The following is a 13767-nucleotide window of genomic DNA, read 5'->3' on the forward strand; positions in this document are numbered from 1 at the left end:
TTGCACAATTTATCACACCATATGGACAACAGCAGAGCTTCTAAGACAAGAAAATATATTTCTGCAATCTGGATGCAGACATGAATGACTGTTTTTCCAAGTCTACAAGTCCCATCTGCAGTTAATCTAACATTACATGAATACCGACCGTTAGGGAGCGTTAAATGCACCACTTGGAGTGAGGCTGCAGCGAACAAGCCAATGCACTGGAAGACTGACAGCAGAGGGAGAAAATACATTGCTGCTGCCAACAAAAACACATAGCTAAGTCTGACTTAAAAGCAGGATTGTTTTAAATTTTACTGTAAAACTCATGAAGAAGGGGACAAAGTTATTCTTGCAACACGGTGGTTAACAAATGCAGCCAAATTCTTAACTAGGGACTGTCTCTAAACTTCCAATATTACATTGATCAACTGAGTGAAATTTAAACTCCAGACGTCACGGTTGAAGGCTTATTGGAAAAATAAAATAAACAAAATATAGAACAATATCTACATCCAGAGTTATCCCCAACTTTTCTGTGAGTGGGCTAAAAGTCATAGGTTTAATGCAAACATTTAACTTGACTAATTCAGATGTGTGTTGCCTTAATGTAGTGACAGATTGGCACATGAAACCTTAATGATTTAACAGCTTCTTGTGGATAATAACAGAACTGCTGCACATTTGTTCAAATTTAATGCTTGGTTTAAGATTTCTGAATGTGATGTTTTAGCTGTCTTCTCTTTGTTTATTGCAGGATATTTGACTCAAATACATTCAGGCTTTACTAAGAAAATAAAAAATGAGAAAAACTTGCAAAAAGTGAGGAAATTTGTATTTGATTTTTTTTACCCTTTATTAACACCAGTTGGTGTTGTATTTTATTTTGTTAGAAAGCCGGATTACTCTCCTTTACACTGAGGTGAGTTAAGAAAATGCAGTTAAATTTGGGGACTGTTTGCATGATGAAAACTGTGATCTGTAAAGTCCATTCTTGTTTTTATGCACTTATGTAGAGAAGTTTGCTAAGCCCTTATGTCTTTTCTCCAACCAGTGTTATAAAGGTTTTTGAGTTTTGCATATATATATATATATATATATATATATATATATATATATATATATATATATATATATATGTCTAAAGGGGCAGACTTTCCCATAAATTTTAGATGTTGCAGCAGTTTTAGGTTTTTCCAAGCAGACGCATTCCTCAAACAACATCTTGAACCTCTTGAAAAATGTCCTCAGACCGACTCCCGATCCCAAGTCCTGCCTGTGATCCTCTAACTGATGAGAAATGCCCCAAAGAAGCTGCTCATCTCGTCCATGTCCACAGCAGAGGCATTAGTCACTGTCACGAAAAGACGGTCGCCAGTGCTGAGAGGGAACAGCCCCCCCTGGTGGGCAGAATGGAGAGAGTAATCTGAACCCCGAGACCAGCAGGAAGTGCGGCTTGTCTTCATCAGCAGGATGGGGACTGGGTAGGAGCTCATCTGTTAAAAAAAAAGGACAAAAACAGTCGTTTGTGCCCGTTTTTTCTGTTAAACGTAGGACTTCTCTATTAACAGAATGAAAAGAACAGCTCTGTCTTATTTAAGTTAGCTTGATCAATAAAACCAAAAAATCCAGATGGAGAATTTTTACTATTAATATAAGCTTTAAATGTAGTGCAACAGCCCAGTTTTTTAAATGGTTTGCCATGTGATAAAAACGGTGCACCCTCCTTTGATTCCAAGGCTTTATCTAACATAGCAAATTAAAGCACCATCTATTTTTTAAAGAATTTTAAAATGAAGAAAGCACAACCTCAGTTGAACAACAACACATACCAGAGTATTAAGTCAATATTCTTTTAAGACTCAAATTGTGAATGCAGTGTATTTAAAAACAAGCCCACCCGGGGATTAAACAACTTATAAACCAACTTTAAAGCCTCACGACAGAACTTTCACTTGTTTCCTCAGTGAAACGCCCCCTAACGAAGACTAACCTAACATCCATCTTGCATCCTACATGTATTCTGAGATCTCTCTAACCCAGTAAAAGTTAGTCCTGTGTTGAATCTTGTCTTTTTCTCATGGTGTGTCCTTTTCTCTCTTTTTTCTCTCCTTCTCTGAAAATGTTCTTAGATTTCATTCAAAGTGCATCCACCTTGTCTGAAGTGCGTTGATATCTGGTTTTAGTTTTTAATGTGGTTTGAATTTTTATCACTTAATTAATGTTTTTGTGTATGGAAAGAGCCTGCATCTTGATTGTTTTTAAATGTCTTGTTATCTACTGTTTGTTTTAATCCTTATGGCTTGATTTTATCTTGTAAAGCACTTTGTGTTGCCCGTGGCATAAAAAGTGCTCAAGAAATAAAGTTTGATTTGATTTGCTTTAAAGCACGAGTCAAGTGCAGTTTCTTTGCCTCATGACGCTGCTTCCAGAAATGTACATAATAAATGTCACTGTGTCGTCAGAATGAGTTGGACAAACATAAAGTTACATCGTGCTACTTTCATTTTTCATGTCATCTTGCATCTTGACCCTGCTTAACCCACGTAAGCACAACAACTATGGAGAACCTGTGACATGTTTTTAATTTATTTAATCTGTTGTAGCAAAACCTGTTTCAGGTGTAACATTTATGCCATTGAAGAAGCATCAGTGACATGCGTCAGATAACTAGCGGTTGGCACGCAACGCGTTGTGTGGTATTTATGAGGATGCAGTAGGTGCATTGTTACAAAGTTTTACTGCCCACTAGAGGCTTGGCATGCACATTACATAATGTATGGTCCTATTTGTGATTTTCTCTGAAAGGAGATGATTTTCATTCAGCTGTATTGTCAATGTGTTAATCTTTTTCAAAGGAAAAAGTTTTACATTTTGTGTGGAAATACTGTGGTGCAAACAGAGCCTCAGAGAGAAAATATCATACCAGTTCATTTTATTTCTAATTATTCTGTCATCAACTTAAAAGACTGAACAAGGCCTGTAGAGGACAGCAGTTCTTAACTATAGTCCTCGAAGCCTGGTGTTTTGCAGGTTTCAGAAGTTTCCCACATACCTGATTCCAAATCATGTTTGTGCAGAGCTTCATGTCAAAGTCTTGTGGCTTGCAGCAGGGAAACTTATAAAACCTGCTGGTCACCAGCATTCATAGGACCAGGATTTAGGATCTCTGCTCAATAGGCTTTTTTGTTTTTCCCAGACTAAGCATAGTCTGACCTTGGGCTGAACTTGCTGGTGCATAAACTCCAGGTAAGATTTGCGTCCGTCTTCAGTGTTGTTTACTTGTGAAAATTTGTCCTAATGTAGAATAACAGATTTCAAATAGTCTGACATGGTCTAGTAATCCTTCACAGAAACAATTACTTCTCAACAACAAATGACCAAAAAAAAGCCAGAAAAACTGCTTATCATTCTGCTTCTAAAGAGCTGTTAACACTTACTGATTATCATTTAATCCTAGCTGTTACACACTATAACTTTAAGATGGTAAGAATAACTTGAGATTTAAGAGTGAAACAAGGGCGCAGAATTCACTTCAAATGTTTACTTCAATGCAACATCCTCAAGCGCAGGTTATGAGCTCGGGACAGGTGATATGAGACAACTGAACAAGGTTTATTAAGAGACACTGTTTTAATAATATAAAGTTAAGGCGTGTTCATCTGACATAACCTCCAGATTTGGATGGGTTTTATTGGAGAACCTACACCCAGTTTTGTGCTCCAAAAGTTTACCTCTTGGAGCATAATAAAAATTTCTCCAACATCTGTCACAATTATGATCCTAGTAGGGGAAAACAAACAGAGAACACAAAACAGAACTGGCACGTGGGGGGGCTCCCTGGACGGTGATCTGAATAACAAAGAACAAAGAAGCTTTTGGATGACTTCTATCTCTGAGGACTTTTTTCCATGAAAACTCATATCCTGTCAACCATATCTGGTCACGCTAACTCGCTGCTGCTGAAGGACCTCCGTTCTCAGATTTAAAGTATTCATTTGTGAGAAGTAGAACTAGAGCTAAAGGACGCTGATAGTTTTCTGACAGATAACCAAGACCCATAAAAAGTTCTAATATCAAGTATAGACAAAAAAAAAAAAAGTTTCCATTTTAAACATAAAACTTTTCCTCATTCATTACCTGCTATAACACCTAAAATATCATTTAATTAATAAGAATTGTTTTGCTTATCCTGACTGTATAATGTTCTGTTTAAACTGTGAAGCTTTTGGACTTCTTATTGGCAACACATGTTCACTGTCTGGCTCCACATTAGTCACTAAATTTTACTCGTCAGAGTCTAAACACACCACCATCCAACTGACAGTCATGTGAATCATCAGTCTGTGCACCAAAATCTGAGGTGTCACAAACAAATTTGCTGGCATGATGTGGTCGAGACACGCTGCATTTCATTTTGGAAGGGTCACTGCGGCCAACATGAGAATCCGATTTAAGGGGATTTAATATGCAGGTTAAATCTTTCTTCAAATGATTCACAACATGCTGAGTCAAAAGAAAAACACAGCAGATGACTGGTGACATTCGGGCCAAAGAAAGCATTGAGAATATTGAATTTGTAAAAGTGCAACCAGCAGAAGATGTTTCAGAGAGAAACAGGGGGAAAAGTGTTGTTCACCTTTTTGTAGACATACTGCAGCAGGGGTTTCCCTCTGTCTTCCACCTCCTCGCCATCTTCACCCTCCTCCTCCAGGGAGTGGGTGTGTCTGAAGTAGGTCTGAGCATAGATGTAGTAGAGGCCAGGCTGCGACACCACCAGCTCCCCGTCCACCAGCTGGACATCTTGGAGAAATGCAAGCCCCTTCTGGCCCTCCCACCAAGAGATCTTCTGGCCTTGAACTCGTCTCCCAGCATAGACTGGAGCTGAAACAAGTCACAACAGTCACAGACTTAGAATAAGTGAGTTTTGCTTTCAAATGTTGGAGATAAAAATGACATCTGCTGTTGTGAGAAAAATGTACTTAAATCTGTGTAAGGCTCAATTAAAATTCCTATTATCATGCATAACATCAGCTAAACTACACCTCACATCAGGTAGACGGTGCAGCAGCATCGCTTATTACTGAAAAACAAGGTAAAACAAATTGCACCAGTTTCATTCAATCAGAAATATCTTAAAATCTCTCTTGTTTTTCTTTATTCCTGTCCTGTTCAGTATCATAAATATCTTAACTTGTGACATTGTATTTAAAAAAATGAACCCATTTCAACTGCTAGAGGCTTGTTGCCATGGTTAATCAAGCCTGCACTGACCTGAGGGCAGTGACAGTATCTGATGGCACAGAAGAACCCAGTCTCCTGGGTGAAAGTCCTTCACATTACTTACACTGATCACCTTCCCTTTGTAGCTCAAACTTCTCATTCAAAACAAGGACAAACTGTGTGTATCATAAAGAATTCAGAGCCGATGGGGCAAATATGTGGTTTCAGGCTTTACAGAAGAAACTGATGTTCAGGTGACTGACAGGTTACTTAAGATGTTCCACCTGCCAGAAATGCAACTCAAAGAAACTTTTAGACTTTATATGTTAGTCTAAGTTACATTTATGGCTATCAAGATGTTAAAATTAGTAAGTAGCAGTTCTCTAAGCCTTTTACGTTGTTTAAGTTCTCTTAAACACTCGATTTTTCTATGCAAATAGAAGCCATACAAGTAAACCATAACCCATCACACCCTCATTTTTAAGGTTGTGTAAATAATATTTAAGGGCAATTCCACGCAAATGTCAAACTCACCATGAAAAAAAAACCGTAACCATATTTAAAATAAAACCTATTTAAAATATATAATCAAGGTCTATATTTTGAAGTCAGAAATACTTTTGATCCTTATAGTCATGCAACTATATGTTTTACCTCACTAAAACAAGGAGATGTCCAAATGTAACAATTCATTTTCAATGTAACAAATTGTATGTCTTTCTAAAAGGCCAGGAGGGCAATAAGAAAATCACCTCCAGACGTCTTCTAACTTCATTTTTTTATCAGGAAGGGTTGTTCTATCAATATGTACAATCATTTGTACTTTTTTGTCTTGTCATTGGTAGCTGGAATGTGCTGTTATGATGCTTATTTATGGGACAGCTCATGTAACATCCATAATGTTTTTAAGGAAATGTTTTAATAAAACATCCATTTGGAAAGTAATTTCAACCAAACTTTCTAAGCAAAGCTAACTTTTATGAAGATGACATATTAGCAACAATTTGCCACCCTGGTCACCTGTTGAGTGTGTGAGATTCTATTGATGCAAAGCTGGATCACCATTTTCCCTGTCACTGTTCTCACCAAAAAACTAAAATAAAGTTACCAGCAAGCCTGTGCAACTGGCTTCAGTGAATTAACACAAGGGCAGTAAGTCATAAAGTCAAACACTGTCAGGTGACTACTTATCATCAAGTACCACAGAACGTCTGACCCAATTAAGGCCCACATGTGCAGTTCTCTTTGGTGCCGATGACTCCGACTGCTTAAATTCAGCCATGTATCCACCAGACATGGACCAACGCTGCGAACCTTTTGGCCACACTTGGCACCTACAATAGTCCTGACCTACCATATTATGGGTGACACCTATCCGATACAATGCACAGTCCTTTGCACAATCTTTGACCTAAATCTGCCTTACATAACACTTGCCGGTGCCATAAAAGCTATAAATGCACAGAGTAGCTATAAAGTAGCCCAGATTCAGTCCAAACGTGTTTGCTCTGTGGGGTAGCCTGTTGTCTTGTTTGCAATAACATTGATAGTGTTTGATGTATGTCCTGATGGCATGAGAATCAAGAGTAAATTGTGATTTCCTTCTATTTGACTTGCATGGTGGCTGACAAACAATGCTGTGCTGGTATCTCCCCCTGTGAGCTGACATGGATGAGGATTGTAAATCATATCACACTGCAGGGAACCGCAGGGTCACTCTCTACGATTGGGACTGTTAATGTTTCAGTTCTGTCAGTAATTTAGCAGCGATGTGAATAGTACACAGCTGTTTTAATTTAAGAGTTTTGCTGTGAGACTTTCAATGCTGGTTATTGCTTAGGAGAAACAATGTTTCAATTTGATTCATTATGCAGCAACAGGAAAGAGGATCTTGTTGCAATTAGTGCCTCTTTCCAGTGTTCAAGAAGCAAGTAATAAAGTCACTTGAGTTATCCGAAATAAAACTTTTTTGTGGCATTGAATGGATTTTGTCTGATTGCAGGAATGATATCTTCACTTGGACTATATAGGAAAGATCATACTGACCCATAACATCCAGGTCTGGGTCTTTTCAACCCCCTGCCCTCTGGCAGGAGGTTCAGAATATCCAGCAGCCAGACAAACCACCTCAGGAACTCTTTTCACCTCTTTGGGATTCGACTTCTGAATGCCTGACCCCTACAAGTGCTGTCACGGTCACTGGTATATGTCACATGCTGTTTAACATACCTCATCTGGCAATACACACCATGTGAGTGTGTGTGTGCTTGTGAAGGCATTTTTATGTTTGTAATTTCAGTTTTTTATCAATGTATTTATTTTGTTCTTCCTTTTTAAAGCTAGTAATTATTTATGTTTTATGTTGTTTGTGTGGGAGAAATGCTCATCCATCCTCATTGTGGGAGCTGTCACAATGACATTAATGATGTTCTATTCTCAATTTTAGGGATTTTAACAACACTGAATCGTGGTCATATTGTGTTAAGTGCAATCTGCAGTTTTACCTCTAGATGTCAATATATTAATGAGTTTTATTGTAACATATTTATCTTGATTAGGTGATCTGGCCAGCTAAATGCACATCTAATGCAATGCAAAAACCCTTCTCCGAAACATATAAACTGGAGTGTTTAAGTCAGTTTCAACAGGACTCACCTCCTTCCTCTCGCACCAGTTTGGGCATAAAGCTACCAGTGACATGAGCTGCGACTTTGGGGCGAGTCGAAGCATTGTCCTCCATCACAAGTGAGGGCAACACCCAAGACATTTCATCTAACGTAAGAAGAAAAGAAGGAAAAGTAACTTTGAAAACATAGAAAGCAAACATTTATATAGTCATACATGTTTTTATAACTGTAGATATTTAATGAGCTGTAGGTCTGATTCTGTGTGGTGGTTTGGTTTTCTCACCTCTAACTGTAGATGAAATCTGCTTTTGGTAACGCTGAGACAGCGACTGCAGGGGGAACAGTTGCAAACAATTATTCAGAAACACACAAATTGGTCTTTGATGCTTCGCTGGTTACGGTAGTCCCAAGACACCGCATTAGTCGGACAAACACAAGAGTACTTTCCAACTAAGTTGAGTTAGATTGAAAAAAAAAAAACAACCATGACTGAAAGTGGATGCAAAACAAGGAAAACGTGGGATGAAATGCTAAATTTTATCTGCCAGAAAGATACTGTGTCACACTTTATCAGCTCATTCCACCGTCTGGCCTAACAGCATGTTATTTGACTTTGACCCTGAAAAAGTGCTGACATCAGAAAGAGGAGGATTTCTTCAGAGTAACAAGCAGTCTCATGTTCACACTGGTTACAGATCCTTTCCTGGAAACGGACTCCTCTCACTCTTCCTCGTCTTCAATGTTTTTTATCCTATCAACTGCCAAAGTTATGATCAGTCAGTAAATCAGTCAGTTAAAAGAAATGTAAGCAATCAGGAAAATAATCCAAAAGCGAGAGAAAAAAAAAGTACCTCTTAAAAGATAAAGATGCATTTATTTGCTAACACAGCATTAGAGTGACAACAAAACACAAGTTAATTAAAATGACAACAGTTCATGATGGCTGCCAGCCAAAGTTTATGATATGCTCTTCAAAAAACAAGGCAGCATTTTCAGAACTGGAATTTAGCCTCATTCAATCAGCAGCAGAAAAATGTAAAGCCTCCCATAACAAGCAGGAGGAAAGCTGCTTCTTCCAGTAACAACACAGAGTGGGGAAGAGCTTCAGATGCACCTTAAGGGTCAATTTTGCGCAACACACCCACCCAGCAACATTTGTTGAATAAAACGTTGATAGACTTTGACATATATTTAAATTTGGTCTAAATGTGAAATAAGAAATGTAATTTAATTCACATCTGTGAAAAGGTGACTGTGTAGAGATAAATTGAATTGAGATAATTATATAGAGATAGAGATGGATAGAGATAATTGAATTTCCCTTTGGGGATTAATAAAGTAATTTTCATTCATTCATTCATTCATAAAGTCCAATTTTGAGCCTTTTTTTTGCCATATAAATGTAAATGAAGCCATCTTGATTTAGCCAAGACTCATCTCATTTATGACAGATGGCAGCCTGCAAATGTAAATCCAAACTAGTTTAAAACTTTGTCTTTTGTAATATTAATAAAGAGTGTCCATTTTATGTAAATTTCAGCAGCTCATTGACAGTGTTACTTTAGCTGAGAAACACTATCAAACATTTGCATAACTACTTTCCAAACTATTAAAACATGACTATCATGATACAATTACCCCATTCACACTGAGACATATAAATATATGATGCTTAAAAAAACAGTATGATGTTCAGCAAACTGGCGAGCTGTCTCTGAAAGCTGCAGAATCTTCTAAAGCTCTACATGGTTCAGATTTATAGTTTAAGGAGAAATATTTAGCAGACGGGTAATAAGAGAAATTTAAAATTAAGTTAAATCCATCTACATCTTTTGGCCAAATGTATTATTTCAGTTTGTGACAAAAAATGCACCAAACTTCAATGACAACAGCGAAGATTTACGTACAAACACCAACTTTATAAGCCTGATACACATCATTTAACCAATGCAGATGACTGGCTGTTATTATTAATAAACACATTTTATTGGATGTGACGAGATGCAGGGTTTGTAAATGGGATTTTGTTTAGCGCTAAGAGTAAAAAAGCCAAACTAACATTGGAGTTCAAACTGTCCCAGCTTTATGTTTATCTTTGAACTAAATTTAATCAACCAGCTGAAGGGAAAATACCCAACTCGAGGCATTTAAAGGAGCAGTGGAGTCAGAAGAGGAGGATCATTTGAAGAAGAAACACAAAACAAATTATATGCACTAAAATAGCAAATAAAAGAGAACATATAAATTTGGAGGACGTGTGTGTGTGTGTGTGCGTTCTAGCAGAGGGCAGGTGAATGCATTCCTGGGCTGATTAGACCACGGAGGATCACATCACATCTCCAGCTATGAAGGAGCTCATTGTGCGTCTGCAGCAGAGATTTGGATCATTTCAGCATTTTTCTTCCACAGGAAGCCTCTGATAATGACTTCAGACCTCATCTTTTACTTTAAAAGATAAGGCTGGGAGTAATTTAGATCCTATTTAATGTCAGCTAATTTACTTATAAATGACTGATAGTCAGCGAGAAGTGTTGCAAGGTTGGTGTCTTTTCAAACACAAGCATACAAAGAAATCCTATCATGAAGGGAATACGTACTCCCACTTTTAAATGTTTGGTTACATAAGAAAAAAACTGTAATAGAAGTGATAACAAAAAAAAAAAACCGTTTGGTTTTTGACATATTTTGCAGCTGAACTGTGGGGGGATTTGTAATGTCTCCAAAATCCTGTGGGTGGGGAGCTTTGATACAAAGCAGGCCAAGGCCAAGGAAAAATTATGTTTTGAAACCTCAGCAGCACGCCAAACACCAGTCGTTAATACAGATCAACAAATACTGATATGTAGAGCTCATTTTGTGCTGCAGGGCTGTCAGGTCCTAACTTGATAATAACTTCAAGTTTCACATGCAACTTCAGCTTCACTTTACAAGTGTGTTTTACCAAAAGATGTAAATGGGCGTGTCCATGTGTGTGATGTCAAACCTTCTCGATGAGCAGGTGAAGCTGCTGAGTGACCTGCCAACACGGATCTCCTCGCACAGCCGTGATGCTCTGCAGATCTGAGCCCGTCAAACAGGAAACGCTGCTCCTGGCAAATGTCTCCTTCATCTGTGGAGGTGAAAAGTGCCAAGAAGGTCATCAAACTTTTTTCACGTCAGCACAGACGTTTTGTCTAACTGCTGTCCTTTGTTGGGAAAATGTCTCATGCAGACTTTAACAGGCTGACATTAACTTTAATTTGTTCTTTTGGTAACAAAACAAACCACAGCATTGAAGTTTACACACAAGCACATACACTCTGTCCAAAGTTTGCCTCCAAACCTGAGTCAACATATTTTCTGGCATGTTTTTTATTTTCTTTTCATCGGTTTGAAATTCCCTTTCCCAGCTTTTGTTGCTGCATTTCATGTGGGATAATGATTAATTGCTGTAAACACAGTCTGAGAGAAGCCCTGGACTGAATCCAGGTAAGCACAGATTTGTGTGTGTGTGTGTGTGTTATCATAAAATAGTTGCAGTCTACCTCTGCTGTGCCTGACCTCTTTACTTCCTCCTCCTTTCTGTTACTGGTTTGGCTCAAACAAACCAGAAAGAAAAGTATGTTTTTATTCAACTGCATTTGTGTACATTTGCATTATTTTGAAGATAAAAGCAGTGGGTGACTGTGTATGTGTGTGTGTGTGTGTGTGTGTGTGTGTGTGTGTGTGTGTGGCCTCTGCTCCAATGTGCGGAAGCAATTTAAAAAAGAGGTTTGTCATTTGGAGCAGCAGAGACAGTGCACTAAACGAATTTAAAGCTGCTTGTTTTGCAGCTCTCAAGCAAGAGTTGACATTTATTTAGAATCAGTGTTAATTTCAGGTCAACAAGAAAAGCACGAACAAGAGTCTCGCGCCCGCCTCGTGCTGCGCAATGGCAGCCACTGCGTAAAAAAACCTCCGTGCCAAAGCGTTCACTTGAAGAGCAAGGAAGGAAGGAAGAAATAACAAAAACTTAAGATGCTATTAAAACCGGTTGTCCCATATGTTTGGTTTAATTTGTTTGGCACTTTGATTCTCTCATCATTGATTAATATAGTTGTTGGCTTACTTGGTAGATTTGGTGCAAACACCTGAGGATTTTATGGTTGTTCAGACAGAAAGCCCACTTTGGAGCACAGCCTCGATTCTCCTGGATGTGTTGATCACTGCATTTAGTTTAGGTAGTAACACATGAAACATTCAGGAGATTGCTGAGAATGGGTTACTGGATCCCTGTGGAGTCCAGCTGAGATGGGAGCAGATTCTGCCCCAGGGATCAGCAACCCTGGTCCTCAAGGAAGGACCGTTGCAGGTAGATTATGGATGATTTCCTGCTGCAACACACCTGACTGATACTAATGACACATCAACAGACTTGTGCACAAATGGACAACAATACATGTGAAAACTTATGTATTTCAATCAGGACTGCTGCAGCAGGAAAACCTCTAAAACCAACATGACCTCGGACCTCCAGGACCGGGGTTTCTGATCCCTGCCAGTCACCCGGATTTCCCCTCATCAAGTCAAAATCTTAGTGAAAAATAAATGCCAATCTGGACTGAGTCTAAAGTCGCGTTGTAAAGCTTATACACACACAGTAGCCTGCATGGACTAGGAGAATTCTGTCTCACAGGTTTCAATACAGTAAAACCTTGAAATGCTACTACTGGTCAATTTGAGTTCATAGAGCTTACATTGAGACGAGCTGATCTGATCTATGTGCGCAAATTCAAGAACAATTGGCGCACATTATTTTGTAAGAACTTTGCAGATTTTTTTTTTCTTTTCAAAGTAAACGCAGTCGCAACGCTTCCGTACCTCCGTGCGTCAATACGCATCTTTTCCTTACCGAGTTCAGAGCTGTGGTGAAGTGCAGAACGGTGATGGTGACGACAACCGTCTGCAGCAGAACCGCCACCAACAGCAGGACCCCGAGCTTCGGACCGGAGCCCGTCATAACGACAGACCGCCGTCCGGTACCCGACCAGCGCCGCGCTGTCCTGATCCCAGAGTTCCCAGAACAAGAACAATGGCTGAGAGCTGACTTCTTAACTTTAACCCTCCCCGTCCCTGCAAGCAGGAGGAGGAGGAGGAGGAGGCGTGTCTGAATAACAAGAGCTTTTTTTTTTTTTTTACTCTGATTTTCTCCTGCAGAGATTATTGTTTCATTTCTGAGCTGAGAAAATACAGATAAGTTTCTATGGTTTATTGTGAACGTTCATATCTTCGCTGTAGATCTCTGCCTCCACTTCTCACCGCGACAGAAACACCGCAGAAACGACCTGTCTGAAACACTGGCAAGCAGAAAAAACTTTGACTGAGGAGTTTAAACTAAATTATGAACTCAGTGAGTTACATATGTACGGCTTTCTGTGCAAAAGAGTTGAGTTAGTTCCCATTTCTTTATATTATGTTGCCAGTCAAGACAGAATTTTTGGTGAAGCGGCCTTGAGCAAAACAAAGTTTACAGGTTTTTTAAAGATGTTTCAAAGTTTGTCTTTTGATTTTGCTTTTTTATTCCCTTCCATCTTGAAACTGACCACATTCAGAAGAATGTGTTATTATGATAAATGTTCTTATTCTTATTCTTATTATTTTAGCCACTTATGACTGGTCTATGAATCATTAAAATTGAAAAATGCCTCTAACTCAAGGGATGAACAGTGGATTTAATCCAACCCTCAGGCTTTTTTTTTTTTTTTTTTTTACCAATTCACCGTCACTCAAACATTTTTTTTGGGTCAGATCTATAAAGATTACTTTCCAGACATACAGTATTTTTTTGCACCAATAAGATAATTTCCAAGCAGATGCTAGCTGAAAACATGACACATCCTAGCACAGTGACCAGTGTGTCCTTAAAACATTTAAGAAACTGGACAAATGGAGGACAAAATTACAAAAGTACAGG

The 13767-nt window shown here is 38.6% G+C and overlaps 1 protein-coding gene across 1 annotated transcript; it reads right to left on the reverse strand.

The window, feature by feature from the left end:
• Positions 1–1219: 1219 nt before the first annotated feature.
• tnfsf10 (TNF superfamily member 10) lies at positions 1220–12832 on the reverse strand. The gene is made up of 6 exons (XM_079260233.1): positions 12706–12832; positions 10819–10944; positions 8119–8164; positions 7864–7980; positions 4625–4869; positions 1220–1481 (listed from the first exon to the last, which is right to left on the reverse strand). The coding sequence occupies exons 1-6, from the start codon at positions 12811–12813 to the stop codon at positions 1272–1274; spliced, it is 852 nt and encodes a 283-aa protein (XP_079116359.1). The 5' UTR covers positions 12814–12832; the 3' UTR covers positions 1220–1271.
• Positions 12833–13767: the final 935 nt, after the last annotated feature.

The sequence above is a fragment of the Telmatherina bonti genome, assembly GCF_933228915.1.
Source record: "Telmatherina bonti genome assembly, chromosome: 20".
Classification (NCBI taxonomy): Eukaryota; Metazoa; Chordata; class Actinopteri; order Atheriniformes; family Telmatherinidae; genus Telmatherina; species Telmatherina bonti.